The 19,314-nt window shown below is 43.3% G+C and overlaps 1 protein-coding gene across 1 annotated transcript in view; it reads left to right on the top strand.

Moving 5' to 3' along the window:
- The first annotated feature begins 13,806 nt into the window (after window positions 1-13,806).
- The window catches only part of RTF1 (RTF1 homolog, Paf1/RNA polymerase II complex component), a 50,267-nt gene continuing 44,759 nt past the window's right edge, over window positions 13,807-19,314 (top strand). Inside the window, exon 1 of the mRNA XM_086321823.1 lies at window positions 13,807-17,423. Within this exon, the coding sequence (XP_086177949.1) occupies window positions 17,010-17,423 (414 nt within the window). The 5' untranslated portion in view covers window positions 13,807-17,009. The remainder of the gene's footprint in view (window positions 17,424-19,314) is intronic.

Below are 19,314 nucleotides of genomic sequence, written 5' to 3'. Positions count from 1 at the left end.
TGTAATAGTTTAGATTCCACATATAAATACTATCATATGGTATTTGTCTTTCTATTTCTGACTTAGTTCACTTAGTATGGTAATCTCTAGGTCCATCCACGTTACTACAGTTCTCATTAGGGTTTTGATTTGTGTTTTCTTATATATTAGTTGTTTGATTTTTTTTTAAGTGTGAGAAACCCCAGGAGTTTCCTGATGGTCTAGTGGTTAGAATTTGGTGCTCTCACTACTGTGGCTTGGGTTTGATCTCTGGTTGGGGAACTGAGATCTTACAGGCTGTGTGATGCAGCAAAAATTAAAAAAAAAAAAAAAAAGGAAAACCTATGTGTATTTATTAGCAGTGGAAAAAGGGAAGCTGAAAGGAGGGAAATTGTTTAAATCAAGAAGGAAGGGCATGAGGGACTTCCCTGGCCATCCAGTATTTAAAGACTCTGAGCCTTCAATGCAGGGAGCACAGGTTCCATCCCTGGTCGGGGAACTAAGATCTCACATGCTGTGTGGCATGGCTGAAAAAATATTTTTTAAAAAAGAAGGAAGGGCATGGAAAGGCAGCCAGAGGAGGGTGGGAGCAGTATGTGAGGGAAATAAAGACAAAGGATTGGGGAAAAGATTATTTAGGTTAATCCAGTTAGTTTTGTATCTTCTTCTCCTTTGGCCTCCCAGGAGTTTCCATCACCACAGCTAAACTGTATCCTCCTTCATAACAAAACTGAAACCCATCCAAATTAGAAATGGAGAGAGTATGTCCATTTGTGTATACTGGACAGCCAAATGTCCTAAAATGATAAAACAATGAAAGAAACAAAATGAGATAGATCAAGAGCAGGCCACTGCAAAGAAATGCACTGTTGCTCAAAATAAAATAAATACTAGAAGCATCACGTGGAAGCCTGGGACAGGAGGACATTAAAGCCATTGAGGATGGGACCTGAACCAGGCGATCCCTGCAGCCCCCTGTGATGAAGAGGGAAAAGAGGCAAAAGCATTGTCCAGTGCTGGCCAACCTTAGCAGGTAGCATGACCTTTATGCAGTTTTCAATTAACAGTAAGTGGGATAATATATGCAAAGTGTTAGCGTAATTTTTGGAATTTTTTGTCTTCACAAAAAAGTAGCTAGCTATTATTGTTGAACTCTGGGACAGTGCTCAACAAGTCCACAATCCAGTGCAGGACTTGGCACCAAATAAAAAATGCCAGCACAGTGTGAAAGGAATGAATAGAGGGACATACAAGGTACAGGGTGGCCCAAAGGTGTGATGGGCCTTTTCTCTTTTAATCTTTTCTCTTTTAATCTTTGCAACCTGTGAAGTACCTATGAAGTAGGTGCTAATATTATGCCTATTTCACAGGTAAGGAAACTGAATCTTCCTGATGTTAAGTAACTTACTAGTTACAGGCTTGTCATAGGTGGTAAAGCAGTGGATATGGGATTCAAACTATGTCTGTTGCCTTTCTCCAGGCTACTAGCTCATTATCTACTACTCTGTATCTTATCTGCTCACCTGCCTCAGGGAGTAGTTCCTAGAGGAAACTGAGATGAGTACTAAAGGATAAAACATTTAACACAGGAGAGGGGAAAAGGCAATCCAGTGAGGCAGCATGCATGCCCCAAAGCGCAGAATTATGAAAGAGATCACGTATCTGAAGAAAAGAGTTCTGTTTGGCCGAATGGTGATGACTTCCATGGATTAAGTTCACAGCGTCAGGCCTAGGGCCAATGTGTGTTGAGTTTTCTGTCACTGGCAGCCAAAGCATCCTAACTGATGAGGTTGTGAGAAAGAAATTAGAATACAACTATAGCAACAGGAGACACAAGGTCAAAGACTTTTTACTTTTCAGACAAAGAGATGTGTTAAAAGGAAGGATCCAGCAGAAAAAGAGAGCTTGAAGACACAGAAAAGGGCAATAATCAATAGAATAATGGTTCAGAGAAATAGAAGTAGCATGTAGGGCATCGGAGGAGGGTTTTTATTTGTTTGTTTTTTGGTGGTGGTGGTGGTGGTTTTGGTTTTTTGCATTTTTTGTTTTTTACTTTTTGGCTACACCCCATGACATGTGGGGTCTTGGTTCCCTGAGCAGGGTTCAAACCTGTGCTTCCTGCATTGGAAGGTGGAGTCTTAGCCATTGGATTGCTAGGGTAGTCCCCTTAAGAGGAGCTTTAGACAGAAGGGAATGCCCACCAGTACCTGGAACAGAGTAGGCACTCAATATTTATCAAGTGAGGGGGTTGATGATTTGGAATCTTCTGAAAACTCCTACATATTGACAGATAACTTGTTTAAAGAGGTCTGCATTCTTCTCCATTTCGGTCTTTCTGAGTCACTATCAGAGGGTCACTCTTAACTTTAGTACATGATAATATGCATGTGCTACTTATTTTAGGAAATATCAGGGATAGAAAAGAGTCCCTGATCTTGAACCTCTGATGTAATATTGGGGCTTCTCTGTGTCGAGACCAGTGTTTTTCAAAATGAGACCATCCCATACTCTTGAGGAAATCACCCAAGGGTGTGTTAAAAATGCAAATTCCTTGGTCTCACCTACTGAATCAGACTCTGCATTTTAATAAGCTCCTAGTTGATTCTCAGTTAACTCAAGAACTGCTAGCCTAGATTGGAGCAGGGATGGCGTCTTGTTCACCTTTGTTTCCTCAGTACCTGGTTCATGTGCTCAATTGAATGTTTTTGTTGTTGATGTTGTTTTTGGTGGCTTGTGGGGTCTTAGTTCCCTGACCAGGGATTGAACCCCAGCCTTTGGCAGTGAAATCTCAGAGTCCTAATTACTGAAATACCAGGGAATTCCCTCAATTGAAAGTTTGACACGTGAATGTGTAAATCTTGGAATCTTGTGCTACTAAATAAGCCACAGATTTGACTTTTGATAAATATTTTAAGTTAAAGGATTTACTTATATTAGTGGTTCCATTGTGTTTTATATCTATTGTCATAGGGGTCTCAAGTAACAAGTAGTTAATCACACTAAAAGTCAGAGTTGACAAATAAATTAACTTATAAAAATTACTTTTCTTTTCTGGTTGTGCCACATGGGATTGAACCCATACCCCCTGCAGTGGAAGCTTGGAGTCCCAACCACTGAACCACCAGGGAAGCCCCTTCTAAAAATAATTTTAAAGACAAAAGTTATCCCAATGGTCACATCCTTTTCACTGCCTGGCATTTTGACATGCTTTTCTTGAGTGCTTTTTTGAGTACAGAGGACACTTCAGGGTATGTATGTATCAAGTATAGACAGCATCTGTTATGCGTGCTGAGGTAGGAAAAAGTTATGAACCATGCAGCTATATGGAGCAAGGCCAGAGAGAGGGCTGATTTTCAACATCCCAAGACCATTTCTCACTCACCAGAAAGGAACAATTAAATACAAGGAAGCCCAGGTTTCCCATTTAATAAGTATTCAACATGTACAGTACGTACAGCTTAGTTACACCTATAGTCATTTAATCTCTGACAAAGGAGGCAAGAATCAACAATGGAGAAAAGAGTTTCTTCAGCAAGTGGTGTTGGGGAAGCTGGACAGCCACATGCAAATCAGTGAAGTTATAACACTCCCTCATACTATATGCAAAAATTAACCCAAAATGGCTTAAAGACTTAAATATAAGACATGACACCATAAGACTCTCAGAAGAGAACATAGGCAAAACATTCTCTGAAATAAGTCTAACCAGAGTCTTCTTAGATCAGCCTCCCAAGGCAACAGAAACAAAATAAAAAATAAACAAACAGGACCTAAATTTACAATCTTTTGCAGAGCAAAGGAAACACAAAGTGAAAAACAACCTACAGACTGGGAGAAAATATTGGCAAATTATGCACCTGACAAGGGCTTAATTTCCAAAATATATAAACAGCACATATAAACTTGATAACAAAACCCAAATGACCCAATCAAAAAATGGACAGAAGACCTAAACAGACATTTTTCCAAAGAAGACATATAGATGGCCAACAGGCACATTAAAAGATGCTCACCACTGCTAATCATTACAGAAACGCAAATCAAGCTATCACCTCACACCAGTTAGAATCCTGTGTGCATACGTGCTCACTCGCTCAGTCGTGTCTGACTCTTTTGTGACCCTATGGACTGTAGTCTGCCGGATTTCTCTGTCCATGGGATTCTCCAGGCAGGAATACTGGAATGGGTTGTCATTTCCTCCTCCAGGGGATCTTCCCGACGTAGGGATTGAATCCATCTCTCCAGTACTAGCAGGCAGATTATTTATCAAGGAGACACCCAGGAAGCCCCACCATTCAAAATAGCCATCATTAAAAAGTCTACAAATACCAGGGAATTCCCTGGTGATCCAGTGGTTGGGACTTGGTGCTCTCACTGCCAGGCCCCAGGTTTGATCCCTGGTCAGGGAACTAAGATCCCACAAGCCTCGTGGCGCAACCAAAATAATAATAATAAAATAAAATAACAAATAACAAATGCTAGAGAGGGTGTGGAGAAAAGGGTACCCTTCTATACTGTTAGTGAGAATCTAAGTTGCTGCAGTCACTATAGAGAACAGCACAGAGGTTTTTCAACAAAATAAAAATATTGCCACATACTCTAGCAATCCTACTCATAAGCATGCTGCTGCTGCTGTTAAGTCGCTTCAGTCGTGTCTGACTCTGGGCGACCCCATAGATGGCAGCCCACCAGGCTCCCCTATCCCTGGGATTCTCCAGGCAAGAACACTGGAGTGGGTTGCCATTTCCTTTTCCAATGCATGAAAGTGAAAAGTGAAAGTGAAGTCGCTCAGTCATATCCAACTCTTCGTGACTCCATGGACTGCAGCCTACCAGGCTCCTCCGTCCAGGGGATTCTCCAGGCAAGAGTACTGGAGTGGGGTGCCATTGCCTTCTCCAACTCCTAAGCATACCTCCAGACAAAACTCTAATTTGAAAAGATATATGCACCCCTCTGTTCATAGCAGCACTATTCACAGTATCCAAGACATGGAAACAACCTAAATGTCTAACAAGAGATGAATGGATAACAAAACTGTGGGATGTGTATACAATGGAATATTACTCAGCCATAAAGAAGAATGAAAGAATGTCATTTGCAGCAACATGGATGGATCCAGAGATTATCACACTAAGGAAAGTCAGAAAGAGAAAGACACATACCATATGATATTGCTTATATGTGGAATCCAAAAAAATGACACAAATGAACTTACTTACAAAGTAGAAATAGACTCAGAGATATAGAAAACAAACTGAGAGTTACCAAAGGAGAAAGGAGAGAAGGAATAAATTAGGAATTTGGGATTAAAACATACACAGTACTATACATAAAATAGATAACCAACAAGGACCTACTGCATAACATAGGAAACTATACTTAATATCTTGTAACAACCTATAATGGAAGAGAATGTGAAAAAAGAATATATATTTATATACATGTATAAATGAATCACTTAGCTATACATCTGAAAGTAATACAACATTGTAAACCAACTATACTTCAGTAAAGATTTTTAAAAAGATAAGACTTCCCTGGTGGTCCAGTGGTTAAGACTCTGTGCTCCCAGATCTGGGAACTAAGATCCTACATGCCTCACGGTGCAACCAAAAATAAAATCAACATTTAAAAAAAGAAAAAAGATACATGCGCCCCTAATGTTCATAGCAGCACTATTTACAATAGCCAAGACATAGAAGCAACATCCACTGACAGATAAATGGATAAAGAAGATGTATGTGTGTATACACACACACATATATACACACAATGGAATACTACTCGGCCATGAAAAAAGAATGAAATAATGCCACAGCAACACGGATGGACCTAGAGATTATGACACTAAGTGAAGTAAGTCAGAAAGAGAAAGACAAATACCATATGATATCACTTACATGTGCAATCTAAAATATGATACAGTTGAGCTTATTTACAAAACAGAAACAGACTCACAGACATAGGAAACAAACTTATGGTTATCAAAGAGAAAAGGGACGGGGGAAGGATAAATTAGGAGTTTACATTCTGCAGACACAAATGGATAGCACAGGGAACTATATTCAACATCCTGTTATAAATAAACCATAATGGAAAGAAAACCTCAATAACTGCTGTATATCAAAAACTAACACAACATTGTAAATCAATGATATTTCAAAAAATATATACTGGAGGCATAATAACTACAAGGATAGTGAAATTGGGTTCTGTTACTGAAAGCTAAATGTGAAATCCAGTTGTTCCTTAGTCACTAAGTCCTGTCTGATTCTTTTGTGACCCCATGGACTATAGCCCACCAGGCTTTTCTGTCCATGGAATTTCCCAGGCAAGAATACTGGAGTGGGTTGCCATTTCCTTCTCCAGGGGCTCTGCTCAGCCCAGGGACTGAACCTGCATCTCCTCATTGCAGGTGTATTCTTTACCACTGAGCCACCAGGGAAGCCTATGAAATCCAGAGGGCTTCCTTAACAGCACATAACAAGGGCTTAAACACCTGCAGTGGGGCAGCAGGGAAAGGTGAGGCCCAGGATTATCATCCGGAGAAGGCAATGGCACCCCACTCCAGTACTCTTGCCTGGAAAATCCCATGGGCGGTGGAGCCTGGTAGGCTGCAGTCCATGGGGTTGCTAAGAGTCGGACACAGCTGAGCGACTTCACTTTCACTTTTCACTTTCATGCACTGGAGAAGAAAACGGCAACCCACTCCAGGACTCTTGCCTGGAGAATCCCAGAGATGGGGGAGCCTGGTGGGCTTCCATCTATGGGATCGCACAGAGTCAGATATGACTGAAGCGACTTAGCAGCAGCAGCAGGATTATCATCAGAATAGTTTAAGCTTCAATAAGGTTAAACTTCCAAGTAATGCAGGTGAGCTAAGGGTCCTGGTTGGGAAATAATGGGATCACAACACATGGAATGAGGATATCTGATTGATGCTCCTGAAGATCTTGAATTTCCAGATTCTTCTGACCCCCCTGAACCTACAGAAATGGCCCACCATCCCACACCTCTTGCCTGTAGACAGTGCAGAAGCCAGTACCCTGCAACACTGCATGTACCCTCCTCAAAATTTGCCTGCATCTCCCTCCTGGATACTTGGCTGATAAATACGGTTGAAACACTATATATAATCCAGTACAGGACATATTGGGTCTGATAAACAAGGCACTATACTCCAAAGGAGCTGCAAGAACTAGCCCAGTATGTAATGGCAGGAACTGGGAGAGAAGCAAGGGACTGGAGTCGAGGATGCTTAATCAGGGCACCAGATTGTAAAATTGGACCCAGTTCAGTTCAGTCGCTCAGTCGTGTCTGACTCTTTGCGACCCCATGGACTGCAGCACACCAGGCTTCCCTGTCCATCACCAATTCCTGGAGCTTGCTCAAACCCATGTCTATCGAGTCAGTGATGCCATCCAGCCATCTCATCCTCTGTCGTCCCCTTCTCCTCCTACCTTCAATCCTTCCCAGCATCAGGGTCTTTTCCAATGAGTCAGTTCTTTGCATCAAGTGGCCATAGTATCGGAGTTTCAATTTCAGCATCAGTCCTTCCGATGAGTATTCAGGCCTGATTTCCTTTAGGATTGACTGATTTGATCTCCTTGCAGTCCAAGGGACCCTCAAGAGTCTTCTCCAACACCACAGTTCAAAAGCATCAATTCTTCAGCCCTCAGCTTTCTTTATAGTCCAACTGTCACATCCATACACGATGACTGGAAAAACCACAGTTTTGACTAGACAGACCTTTGTCAGCAAAGTAATGTCTAGGTTTGTCACAGCTTTTCTTCCAAGGAGCAAGTGTCCTTTTAATTTCATGGCTGCAGTCACCATCTTCAGTGATTTTGGAGCCCAAGAAAATAAAGTCTGTCACTGTTTCCATTGTTTCCTCATCTATTTGCCATGAAGTGATGGACTGGATGCCTCAATCTTGGTTTTTTGAATGTTGAGTTTTAAGCCAGATATTTCACTCTCCTCTTTCACTTTCATCAAGAGACTCTTTAGTTTCTCTTCACTTTCTGCCATAAGGGTGGTGTCATCTGCATATCTGAGGTTATTTCTCCCAGCAATCTTGATTCCAGCTTGTGTTTCATCCAGCCCGATTTTCTCATGATGTACTCTACATATAAGATAAATAAGCAGAGGGACAGTATACAGCCTTGGCGTACTCCTTTCCCAATTTGGAACCAGTCCATTGTTCCATGTCCGGTTCTAACTGTTGCTTCTTGACCTACATACGGATTTCTCAGGTGGCAGGTAAGGTGGTCTGGTATTCCTATATCTTTAAGAATTTTCCACTGTTTGTTGTGATTCACACAGTCAAAGGCTTTGGCATAGTCAATAAAGCAGAAGTAGGTGTTTTTCTGGAACTCTCTTGCTTTTTCGATGATCCAACGGATGTTGGTGATTTGATCTCTTGTTCCTCTGGCTTTTATAAATCCAGCTTGAACATGGAAGTTCATGGTTCACTTATTCTTGAAGCCTGGCTTGGAGAATTTTGAGCATTATTTTGCTAGCGTGTGAGATGACTGCAATTGTGTAGTAATTTGAACATTATTTGGCATTGCCTTTCTTTGGGACTGGAATGAAAACTGACCCTTTCCAGTCCTGTGGCCGCTGCTGAGTTTTCTAAATTAGCTGGCATATTGAGTGCAGTACTTTCACAGCATCATCTTTTAGGATTTGAAATAGCTCAACTGCAATTCCATCACCTCCACTATCTGTGCTTGCAGTGATACTTCCTAAGGCCCACTAGACTTCACATTCCAGAATGTCTGACTCTAGGTGAGTGATCACACCATCGTGATTATCTGGGTCATGAAGATCTTTTTTGTATAGTTCTGTGTATTCTTGCCATCTCTTCTTAATATCCCCTGCTTCTGTTAGGTCCATACTGTTTCTGTCCTTTATTGTGCCCATCTTTGCATGAAATGTTTCCTTGGTATCTCTAATTTTCTTGAAGAGATCTCTAGTCTTTCCCATTCTATTGTATTCCTCTATTTCTTTGTATACTGATCCCTGAGGAAGGCTTTCTTATCTCTCAGTGCTATTCTTTGGAACTCTGCATTCAGATGAGTGTATCTTTCCCTTTCTCTTTTGACTTCTGCTTCTCTTCTTTTCTCAGCTATTTGTAAGTCATCATCAGACAACCATTTTGCCTTTTTGCATTTCTTTTTCTTAGGGATGGTCTTGATCACCACCTTCTGTACAATGTCATGAACCTCCTTCCATATTTCTTCAGGCACCCTCTTAGAACTAATCCCTTGAATCTATTTGTCACTTCCAGTATATAATCCCAAGGGATTTGATTTAGGTCATACCTGAATGGTCTGAATGCAGAGTTCCAAAGAATAGCAAGAAGAGATAAGAAAGCCTTGTTCAGCGATCAATGCAAAGAAATAGAGGAAAACAACAGAATGGGAAAGACTAGGGATCTCTTCAAGAAAATCAGAGATACCAAGGAACATTTCATGCAAAGATGGGCTCGATAAAGGACAGAAATGGTATGGACCTAGAAGAAGCAGAAGATATTAAGAAGAGATGGCAAGAATACACAGAAGAACTGTACAAAAAAGATCTTCACGACCCAGATAATCAGGATGGTGTGATCACTGACCTAGAGTCAGACATCCTGGAATGTGAAGTCAAGTGGGCCTTAGAAAGCATCACTACAAACAAAGCTAGTGGAGGTGATGGAATTCCAGTTGAGCTATTCCAAATCCTGAAAGATGATGCTGTGAAAGTGCTGCACTCAATATGCCAGCAAATTTGGAAAACTCAGCAGTGGCCACAAGACTGGAAAAGGGCAGTTTTCATTCCAGTCCCAAAGAAAGGCAATGCCAAAGAATGTTCAAATTACTGCACAATCGCACTCATTTCACAGGCTAGTAATACTCAAAATTCTCCAAGCCAGGCTTCAGCAATATGTGAACCGTGAACTTCCTGATGTTCAAGCTGGTTTTAGAAAAGGCAGAGGAACCAGAGATCAAATTGCCAACATCTGCTGGATCGTGGTAAAAGCAAGAGAGTTCCAGAAATACGTCTATTTCTGCTTTATTGACTATGCCAAAGCCTTTGACTGTGTGGATCACAATAAACTGTGGAAAATTCTGAAAGAGATGGGAATACCAGACCACCTGATCTGCCTCTTGAGAAATTTGTATGCAGGTCAGGAAGCAACAGTTAGAACTGGACATGGAACAACAGACTGGTTCCAAATAGGAAAAGGAGTTCGTCAAGGCTGTATATTGTCACCCTGCTTATTTAACTTATATGCAGAGTACATCATGAGAAACACCGGACTGGAAGAAACACAAGCTGGAATCAAGATTGCCGGGAGAAATATCAATAACCTCAGATATGCAGATGACACCACCCTTATGGCAGAAAGTGAAGAGGACCTAAAAAGCCTCTGGATGAAAGTGAAAGTGGAGAGTGAAAAAGTTGGCTTAAAGCTCAATATTCAGAAAACCAAGATCATGGCATCGGGTCCCATCACTTCATGGGAAATAGATGGGGAAACAGTGTCAGACTTTATTTTTCTGGGCTCCAAAATCACTACAGATGGTGACTGCAGCCATGAAATTAAAAGACGCTTACTCCTTGGAAGGAAAGTTATGACCAACCTAGATAGCATATTCAAAAGCAGAGACATTACTTTGCCAACAAAGGTTCGTCTAGTCCAGGCTATGGTTTTTCCTGTGGTCATGTATGGATGTGAGAGTTGGACTGTGAAAAAGGCTGAGCGCAGAAGAATTGATGCTTTTGAACTGTGGTGTTGGAGAAGACGGTTGAGAGTCCCTTGGACTGCAGGAGATCCAACCAGTCCATTCTGAAGGAGATTGGCCCTGGGATTTCTTTGGAAGGAATGATGCTAAAGCTGAAACTCCAGTACTTTGGTCACCTCATGCGAAGAGTTGACTCATTGGAAAAGACTCTGATGCTGGGAGGGATTGGGGGCAGGAGGAGAAGGGGACGACAGAGGATGAGATGGCTGGATGGCATCACTGACTCAATGGACGTGAGTTTGAGTGAACTCCGGGAGTTGGTGATGGACAGGGAGGCCTGGCGTGCTGTGATTCATGGGGTCGCAAAGAGTCGGACGCGACTGAGCGACTGATCTGATCTGAATGGTCTAGTGGTTTTCCCTACTTTCTTCAATTTAAGTCTGCATTTTTCAATAAGCAGACCTGGAACACGTGGCATGTGGCATAAGCCCTCTTGGAGGAGGTCACCATTAGCGCCACCATAGAGGTGCAGAGCAGAGGACCCACAAACTGCAGAACAATTATACCAAAGAAATTCTCACACTTTTAAGAAAGTTCTAGGGCCCAAAACAGATTTCCCAACCTGAAAATCCAGCAAAGGGACTGAGAACCCCCAGGGAATTTGACTTTGAAGACCAGTGGGATTTGATTACAAAACTTCCACAGGACTGGGAAAAGAGACTTGTGGAGGGCACAAACAAAACCTTGTGCAGACCAGGACCCAGGAGAAAGGAGCAGTGGCCACACAAGAGACTGAGCCAGACTTGCCTGTGAGCATCCCGGGGTCTCCGGCAGAGGGGCAGAGGCACAGGTCACACATGACCTGCCATGGGGTCAGGGGCACTGAATACAACAGTACTGGCATAAGTCCTTTTGAAAGAGGTCACCATTACAGCCATTACCCCATCATAGTTTGGCCTCAGGCCAAACTACAGGTGTTTCCACTATAGGTGGAAACACAGTCCCACCTATCAAAAGAAAATTGGATTAAAGATTTACTAAGCATGGCCCCGCCCAACAGAGTAAAACTCAGATTCCCCTATAGCCAGTCCCTCCCATCAGGAAGCTTCCACCAGTTCTTATCCTTACCCATCAGAGGGCAGATAGAATGAAAACCACAATCACAGAAAACTAACCAATCCGATCACATAGATCACAGCTTTGTCTAACTCAGTGAAACTATGAGCCAGGCCATGTAGGGCCACCCAAGACGGACAGGTCATGGTGGAGAGTTCTGACAAAACCTGGTCCACTGGAGAAGGGAATGGCAAACCACTTCACTATTCTTGCCTTGAGAACCCCATGAACAGTATGAAAAGGCAAAAAGATACGACACTGAAAGATGAACTCCCTAGGTTGGTAGGTGCCCAATATGCTACTGGAGAAGAGTGGAGAAATAACACCAGAAAGAATGAAGAGATGGAGCCAAGCTGTGGATGTGACTGGTGATAGAAGTAAAGTCCAATGCTGTAAAGAGCAATATTGCATAGGAACCTGGAATGTTAGGTTCATGAATCAAGGAAAATTGGAAGTGGTCAAACAGGAGATGACAAGAGTGAACATCAACATTTTGGGAATCAGCAAACTATAATGGACCGGAATGGGTGAATTTAATTCAGATGACCATTATATCTATTACTGTGGGCAACAATCCCTTAGAAGAAATGGAGTAGCCCTCACAGTCAACAGAAGAGTCAGAAATGCAGTACTTAGGTGCAATCTCAAAAATGACAGAATGATCTGTTTGTTTCCAAGGCAAACCATTCAATATTACAGTAATCCAAATCTATGTCCCAATCAGTAATGCTGAAGAAGCTGAAGCTGAATGGTTCTATGATGACATAAAGACCTTCTAGAACACCAAAAAAAAAGATGTCCTTTTCATCATAGGGACTGGAATGCAAAAGTAGGAAGTCAAAAGATACCTGGAGTAACAGGAAGTTTGGCCTTGGGAACACAAAATGAAGCAGGGAAAAGGCTAACAGATTTTTGTCAAGAGAACACACTGGTCATAGCAAACACCCTCCGCCAACAACACAGCAAACTACACATGGACATCACCAGATGGTCAATACCGAAATCAGACTGATTATATTCTTTGCAGCAGAAAATGGAAAAGCTCTATACAGTCAGCCAAAACAAGACTGGGATCATGAACTCCGTAGTGCAAAATTGGATTAGAGGGAGTTTATTGATTTGGGAGCACTCTAAGTCACAGAATTTATCACTCTGCCAAGGACCCCAGGAAATGGTACAAATTTGTTATAAGGATGGCTCTTAGAGGCATGGAAAACTTTATAGACCACATGAGGTAAAAAATGCCAGAGTTGCCAAGACATACAGTGTAGGAAGAGATTAAAAAATTTAGGGAAGTCAGCAGGAGGTGGATGTACTTAAGGTCAGAAATCCCACAGAATGATCGTGTTCTGTGGGAAGACCAAGTGGAGACCTGTGAATTCATCAAGACTATAAGGAATGTGATGGTAAGGGGTGAATCAGCATCACCAAAAGTTCAGTTGTGGTTTTCCTTTATAGGCTAGGACTGACAGTAGGGGCAGGTGTTGGAAAACTGGGTTCCGCAAGGGGAGCGATAGGGTCTTGAAACAAGAAGTCAGGTAATATCACTTAATTGCGAGAAGCCAGGCAGATGCAATTATTATGAAGAGCGGAAAGATCAGAATGACAGCTGCAGAATCCTGACCCTCAGAGAATCATGGAAATGGTTAACAGAATATAGCATCCCCAAAGACAAAATAGATAGTCAAACAAGTGTACTCCTCAATTTTTAATCAGAAGAAATTAAGGTTGGGTGACCAGGGGCTGAGGGCAGTTGCCCCAATGGATAGTGACCATCCTTTGCCCACTTTTAGATCTGGGTAAGTTTTCAGACCCTGAACTCATTAAGAGATGGTCAGGTCACCAAAAGGAGGACTCTACAACAGCATGGCAAATTACACAGTAATGATTTCCCAGTCCTTCTCTCAAAGTTTACATATCTACTTGTATGACTCTTAATATATTTTAGATACAGTTGTAAGGAACAGGATACAGGTTTGTTTAAAATGTTTAATGAATTCATAGTTTGTTTTTTTTTTTTGCATTTAAACAGCAGGGATCTATTTCCCACAGTTCTGGAAGCTAGGAGTCTAAGATAAGGCTGCCAGCATGGTTGGGTTCTGGTGACGACCCCCTTCAGGTACAGAATGCTATCTTTCTGTAGTGTCCTCACCTGGCAGAAGTGGTGAGAAAGCTCTCTGTTGTCTCTTTGATAGGGCACTTAATCTTATTCATGAGGGTCCCACCCTCATAACCTAAGCACCTTCCAAAGGCCCCACCTACTAATACCACACATTGGGGATTAGGAATCCATAGTAATTTTTGTCATTTTGCATTTTCTCAAAAACAACAGATGTTAAAAATATCTCTTTTGGCCTTTGGGGTGGTCTATTTGAAATGGAATTCTCATAGCACTTTAAATGTGCATGTGTTTTGCAATGTGTATGTGTGAAGAAATATAAGCTCTTGAGAGCAGGGATCCTGTCTTGGTGACTTATTCATCTTATTCAGTGTCTAGCTCAGTGTCTGAACTCAGGCATATAGTAGGTGCTTGATAAATACAGGTTGAACAAATATATACAAATGCAAACAATCTTGTTTGTTTTAATAAAGAGAGGATGAATATCTTGGGATGGTAAAATTTTACATAGATTTTTTTTTTTTGCCTTTGTGCCCTGCCCTTAAATTTACTTTATAATTTAAAAAATATTCTATTTCCCCCAAAACATTTTAAAGTTATAAGGACTTCCCTGGTGGTCCAGTGATTAAGAATCTGCCTGCCAATGCAGGGAACAAGGGTTTGATCCCTGATTCGGGAAGATTCCACATGCCAAGAGGCAACTAAGCCCATGTGCCACACTACTGAAGCCTGCACACCCTAGAGCCTGTGCTCTGCAACAAGAGAAGCTACTGCAATGAAAAGCCTGCCCACCACAACTAGAGTTGCCCCTGCTACGGCAACTAGAAAAACCCTGTGTGTAGCAATGAAGACCCAGCACAGTCAAAAATAAAAAACTAAAATTAAAAATAATGATGAAAAATTCATATTCCGTGTAATAAGTTCACACAATACCATAGTATACAAAAAGCAAAAATTTCCCATTTCCAACACTATTCCTCCAGCCCCTACTCACTCTACTGTAATTCACCTCCCCAATTATACAATTATAGACATTTATTGAGTACTTACTCTTTACCAGGAAGTATTTTAAGCACTTTTTTATATGTTAAGTAATTTCTACCTTGTGTGTGTGGTATGTGTTCAGTCGCTTTAGTCATGTCCGACTCTTTGTGACCCCATGAACTATAGCCCACCAGGCTCCTCCATTCATGGGATTCTCCAGACAAGAATATTGGACTGAGTTGCCATGCCTGCCCCCAGGGGATCTTCCTGATCCAGGGATTGAACCTATGGTTTCCTGGGTCTTCTGCATTGCGAGTGGATTCTTTACCCACTAAGCCACCTGAAAAGCCCAATTTATACCTTAGCAAAACTCAAAGAGGCAGATATTATCATTATCTTCATTTTACAAAGGGGAAACTTTCACAGGTTGGGTTCCCTGAGAAGCCAACTCAAGAGGAAATTCAGAGTACAGAATGTTCATTCATTCATTTCAGACACAGTTTGGTCTCAACATGGACTAAGTCCAGTCCACAATGCTTTAGAAGGCCCCTTGATGAAAAATCAATAGATTTCACTCAAATAAAGAACCCATCTTTCTTAATTGCAGTCAAGGGTCACTGACTATATTATAGCTTTCTTTTTATTCACAGATTTAAAGACAGTCCTCAGAGAAGGGAACCAGCCTTTGAGGTAGCTAGAAACAAGGGAGGTAAACTGGTCATTTTGGGTCACCTTGGCCACGGGCTCAGTTCCAAGGATACGCTGGGGGAGAGAAGTCTAGGGGACTTCTCTTAGGACAACAAGGTTTTTGGAGTAGAGATAGTTGGGCCTTATTTGCGTTGTTTTCTCTACCTTAATTCTGAACACTTTTCAATAACGCTTAGGGAAGCCTCAAGCCTAACTCTCAACTTCACAACCAGAATAAAGAATTAATGGACTCCAAAAACTTTTGAGAACAGTTTCAAATTATTGTTTCTGATGCTCCCTATCTTATATTCCAAATCCCACAAAGAAATCACTGTGAAGTTGTTCTTTTTATCAGCTGCCCTCAACAGGCATAAAACTGATCTACACACCCAGTCTCCCAAACATTCTCTCCACTTGTGTTCCTTATCTCCATGAAGGACCCACCAGCTTCCTAAACCAGAACCTGAGTATCATTTGTATTTGGGACATCACCTTTTCCCTTTCCCAACTAATCTTTAAGTCCTAGTCATTCTACCTTCCAAATTATCCAGAAGCTATCCATTGCTCCCCAATTTCACTGTTTCTTCCTTAGTTCTGGCTTCCCTGGTGGCTCAGGAGGTAAAGAATCTGCCTGCGATACAGGAGACCTGCATTCAATCCCTGGGTTGGGAAGATCCCCCTGGAAAAGGAACCGCTACCCACTACAGTACTCTGGTCTGGAGAATTTCATATATGTATAGTCCATGGGGTCGCAAAGAGTAGGACACGGCTCAGCGACTTTCACTTTCCTTAGTTCAGAGCATTATCATCTTTTGCCAAAATGCCTTCAACAGCCTATGTGGTTTTCCTGCCTTAGTCTCCTTCCTTTTTTATTCACTCGCTACACTGCTGCCAGAGTAATTTTTTAAAAACAAATCTGATAATGTCGTTCTACAGTTTAGAATCTTTCAATACAAAAGATTTTAAAACTTCCTAATATAGTGTATTAGGATCTGAATGATTTGGCCGCTGCGTACCTCCACAGTCTCATCCCCACACACCATGCCCTCTGTTCGGCCATAATGAACAACTGTTTCAGTTTCCTGAACCCAACTTTTTCTATTATCGCTATGTTTTTGACCAAACGGTTCTCTGCTTGGAACACCCTTCCCTCTACTCTTTTTTATGGGTAAATCAGATGAATCCTTCAGGTCCCAGATTAGTTGTCACTCGCACAGCCCAGGTAGGCAGGCTTCGTTCTACAACAGGTGCCCTCAGGGTGGTCCAGACGATTTGTCTTTCAGGCGGGCGGCCCTAATGGTGCCCTCGAGACTCCATCAGTGTCGCAAAGTGGAAAGGCTCCTTAGAGCAGACCCAGATGCTTGCGGCTCCAGTCCAAAACAAGTAGGCAGCACATGAAGCTTCGGCCCCACAGCAGAGACACACCCAAAACTTCCAGCTGCGGGTGCTGGGCACAAGACCGTAGTTCACCGCCCGGAACCCAGCCGGGTGTCCCCGCCCCCCACGCTGCGTCGGGGGCGGGGAGGGGCGGGGCTCTGGGCGCCGGCGAACGGCGTGCGACGAGCGGGGGGCGGGGCCAGGGGCGGAGCGGAGCGCGCATGCGCGGTCGCCTTTGTGTGGGTCGAACAGCAGCAGCGGCGGCGGCGGCGACGGCGGCAGTGGCGGTCCCACTGGCAGGCGGGCAAGAGGGGAGTCCGGGCGGCGTCCGGCGTGGGAGCCGGGGGACCACGATGGTAAAGAAGCGGAAAGGCCGCGTCGTGATTGACTCAGACACGGAGGACAGCGGCAGCGACGAGAACCTGGATCAGGTTAGGACAGGCCGCGGAGGCGCGGGCCAGCGGAGCGGGAGGGCTGAGTCCCGGCCACGGGAGTCGGGAGCCTGTCGGGCCCCGGGCCTCCTGGCTGGAGCGCCCGGCCTGCCTCGTGTCCTGAACGCCGCTGCCGCCCCCTCTGTCCTCCCCGCAGTGCCCGCGGCCCTTGGAGTCTGGCCGGGGCCTGGAGACGGAGCCCGGAGGACTTGGCGCCTTGGGCGGGGAGGCGGGGCAGGGGCCAGGCTGGTGGGCCTCGGACTGGGGAAACTGGAGGAATCCTTGGTCTGCCACGGCCAGATCGGGGCGGCAGGCAGCAGGCCAGGGGATCCGGGCACGGAGAGATAGAAAGTATCGCTCGCCAACCCGGGCAATTGGAAGGTTTTGGGGGCGGTGCGGGGGGTGGGGGGCGGGAGAGGGAGGCCGAGAAGGTTCAGGCTGTGGAAGATGAAGTTTTTCAAACGAGGGTGTGAACAGAGTGGAGGGGAACCTCTCCGCGCTTGGCGAAGAATACTTAGCTGTGGACACGAATCCTTAGCAGCTAGAGTGTTTTGTGTTTGTTAAGGGTCCCCATTGAGATGTCAGACCCAGGAAAGCTCTTGGGAGGAGGAAAGTGGGCATAAATGGAGAAATATCTAGGGCGGCATGAAGGCCCTTTTCATGCAGCATCCCAGAATTCTTTCTACTTGAAAGATGTTCAGGAGCCATTGAAACTAACTTTAGGTCTCACTGTCTTGGGGTTGCTTGAACTGTTTATATACTCTGGAAGATACTATAGGGAGAAAGCTGTCCTTTGTAGCAGTGCTCCAGTGATAGCAGAAGATTCAAAAAGAGTTTTCCCCCATGTTTAGTGAACAAATTATATATAGAAAGGATATGCAAGAGGTAGTAGTTCTGTAAGTTGAATAGAGTACTGAACTAAGAATCCGAAATTTTTGAGTTCTAGGCTGTGCTGTTTTCTAGCTATGTATCTTTGGCCATAACTGTAAAGTCTAGATAAAACATCAGCCTTGTGTATCTGATTGGGTTATTACAAAGGATTGAGTATTTGTAAGAATTAATTGGTACAAGCACCTGAAAACTAAAGCTTTTCTACAAATGGCTTCTTGGGAGTCCTCTGTATTAGGTCAGAGGTCTCAGGACTTAAATATTAGGGCATGAAAGGGGAGGACTTTGAGAAAAAGGGACTGGAAAGGTGTTGAAGAAAAGAGGGCTCTTTTGAAAATGGTAGTATGGAGGTAGGAGATGAGGAAGTAGTGAGGCCTGTGGAGAAGTATCAGAGGGCTAGAAACCTTGTTATGGGATAGAAAGTGAAAGGTAAGGTGAAAATGTTCACAGAAAGACTCCTGAAATATGTAAAAATATTGTCTTGACTGTAAAAGTTTGGTTGATAAGTTTAGACTGGCACTTAGGATTAGAACTTAAAAAACAACTATTTCCTAATTTAAAAATGTAGGTATTTCTGATGATAACATCAGTTACCATTTACATAGGGCCTGGGGTGAACTTCCATGGATCAGGAAGATCCCCTGGAGAAAGAAGTGGCAACCCACTCCAATATTCTTGCCTGGAAAACCCCATGGACAGAGGAGTCTGGCAGGTTCCAGTCCATAGGGTCACGAAGAGTCAGACACGACTGAGCGACTAACACACTGGGGTGAACTAGTCACCGATATGCTGTGTGTGCTTAGTCGCTCAGTGATGTCCGACTCTTTGAGACCTGTAGAAGGATACTGTAGCCCTGGAGAAGGAAATGGCAACCCTCTCCAGTATTCTTGCCTGGAGAATCCCATAGACAGAGGAGTTCTGCAGGCTGCAGTCCTTGAGGTCACAAAGAGTCAAACAAGACTAAGCGACTGAGCACATACTGTAGTCCATTAACCTCCTCTGT

The sequence above is a fragment of the Bos grunniens genome, chromosome 10, assembly GCF_055505025.1.
Source record: "Bos grunniens cultivar Pamir isolate PY7600 chromosome 10, Bosgru_T2T1.0, whole genome shotgun sequence".
In the NCBI taxonomy this organism is placed as follows: domain Eukaryota; kingdom Metazoa; phylum Chordata; class Mammalia; order Artiodactyla; family Bovidae; genus Bos; species Bos grunniens.
Note: the sequence above shows the minus strand (reverse complement) of the source record. Positions and strands in the feature narration are given on the sequence as shown.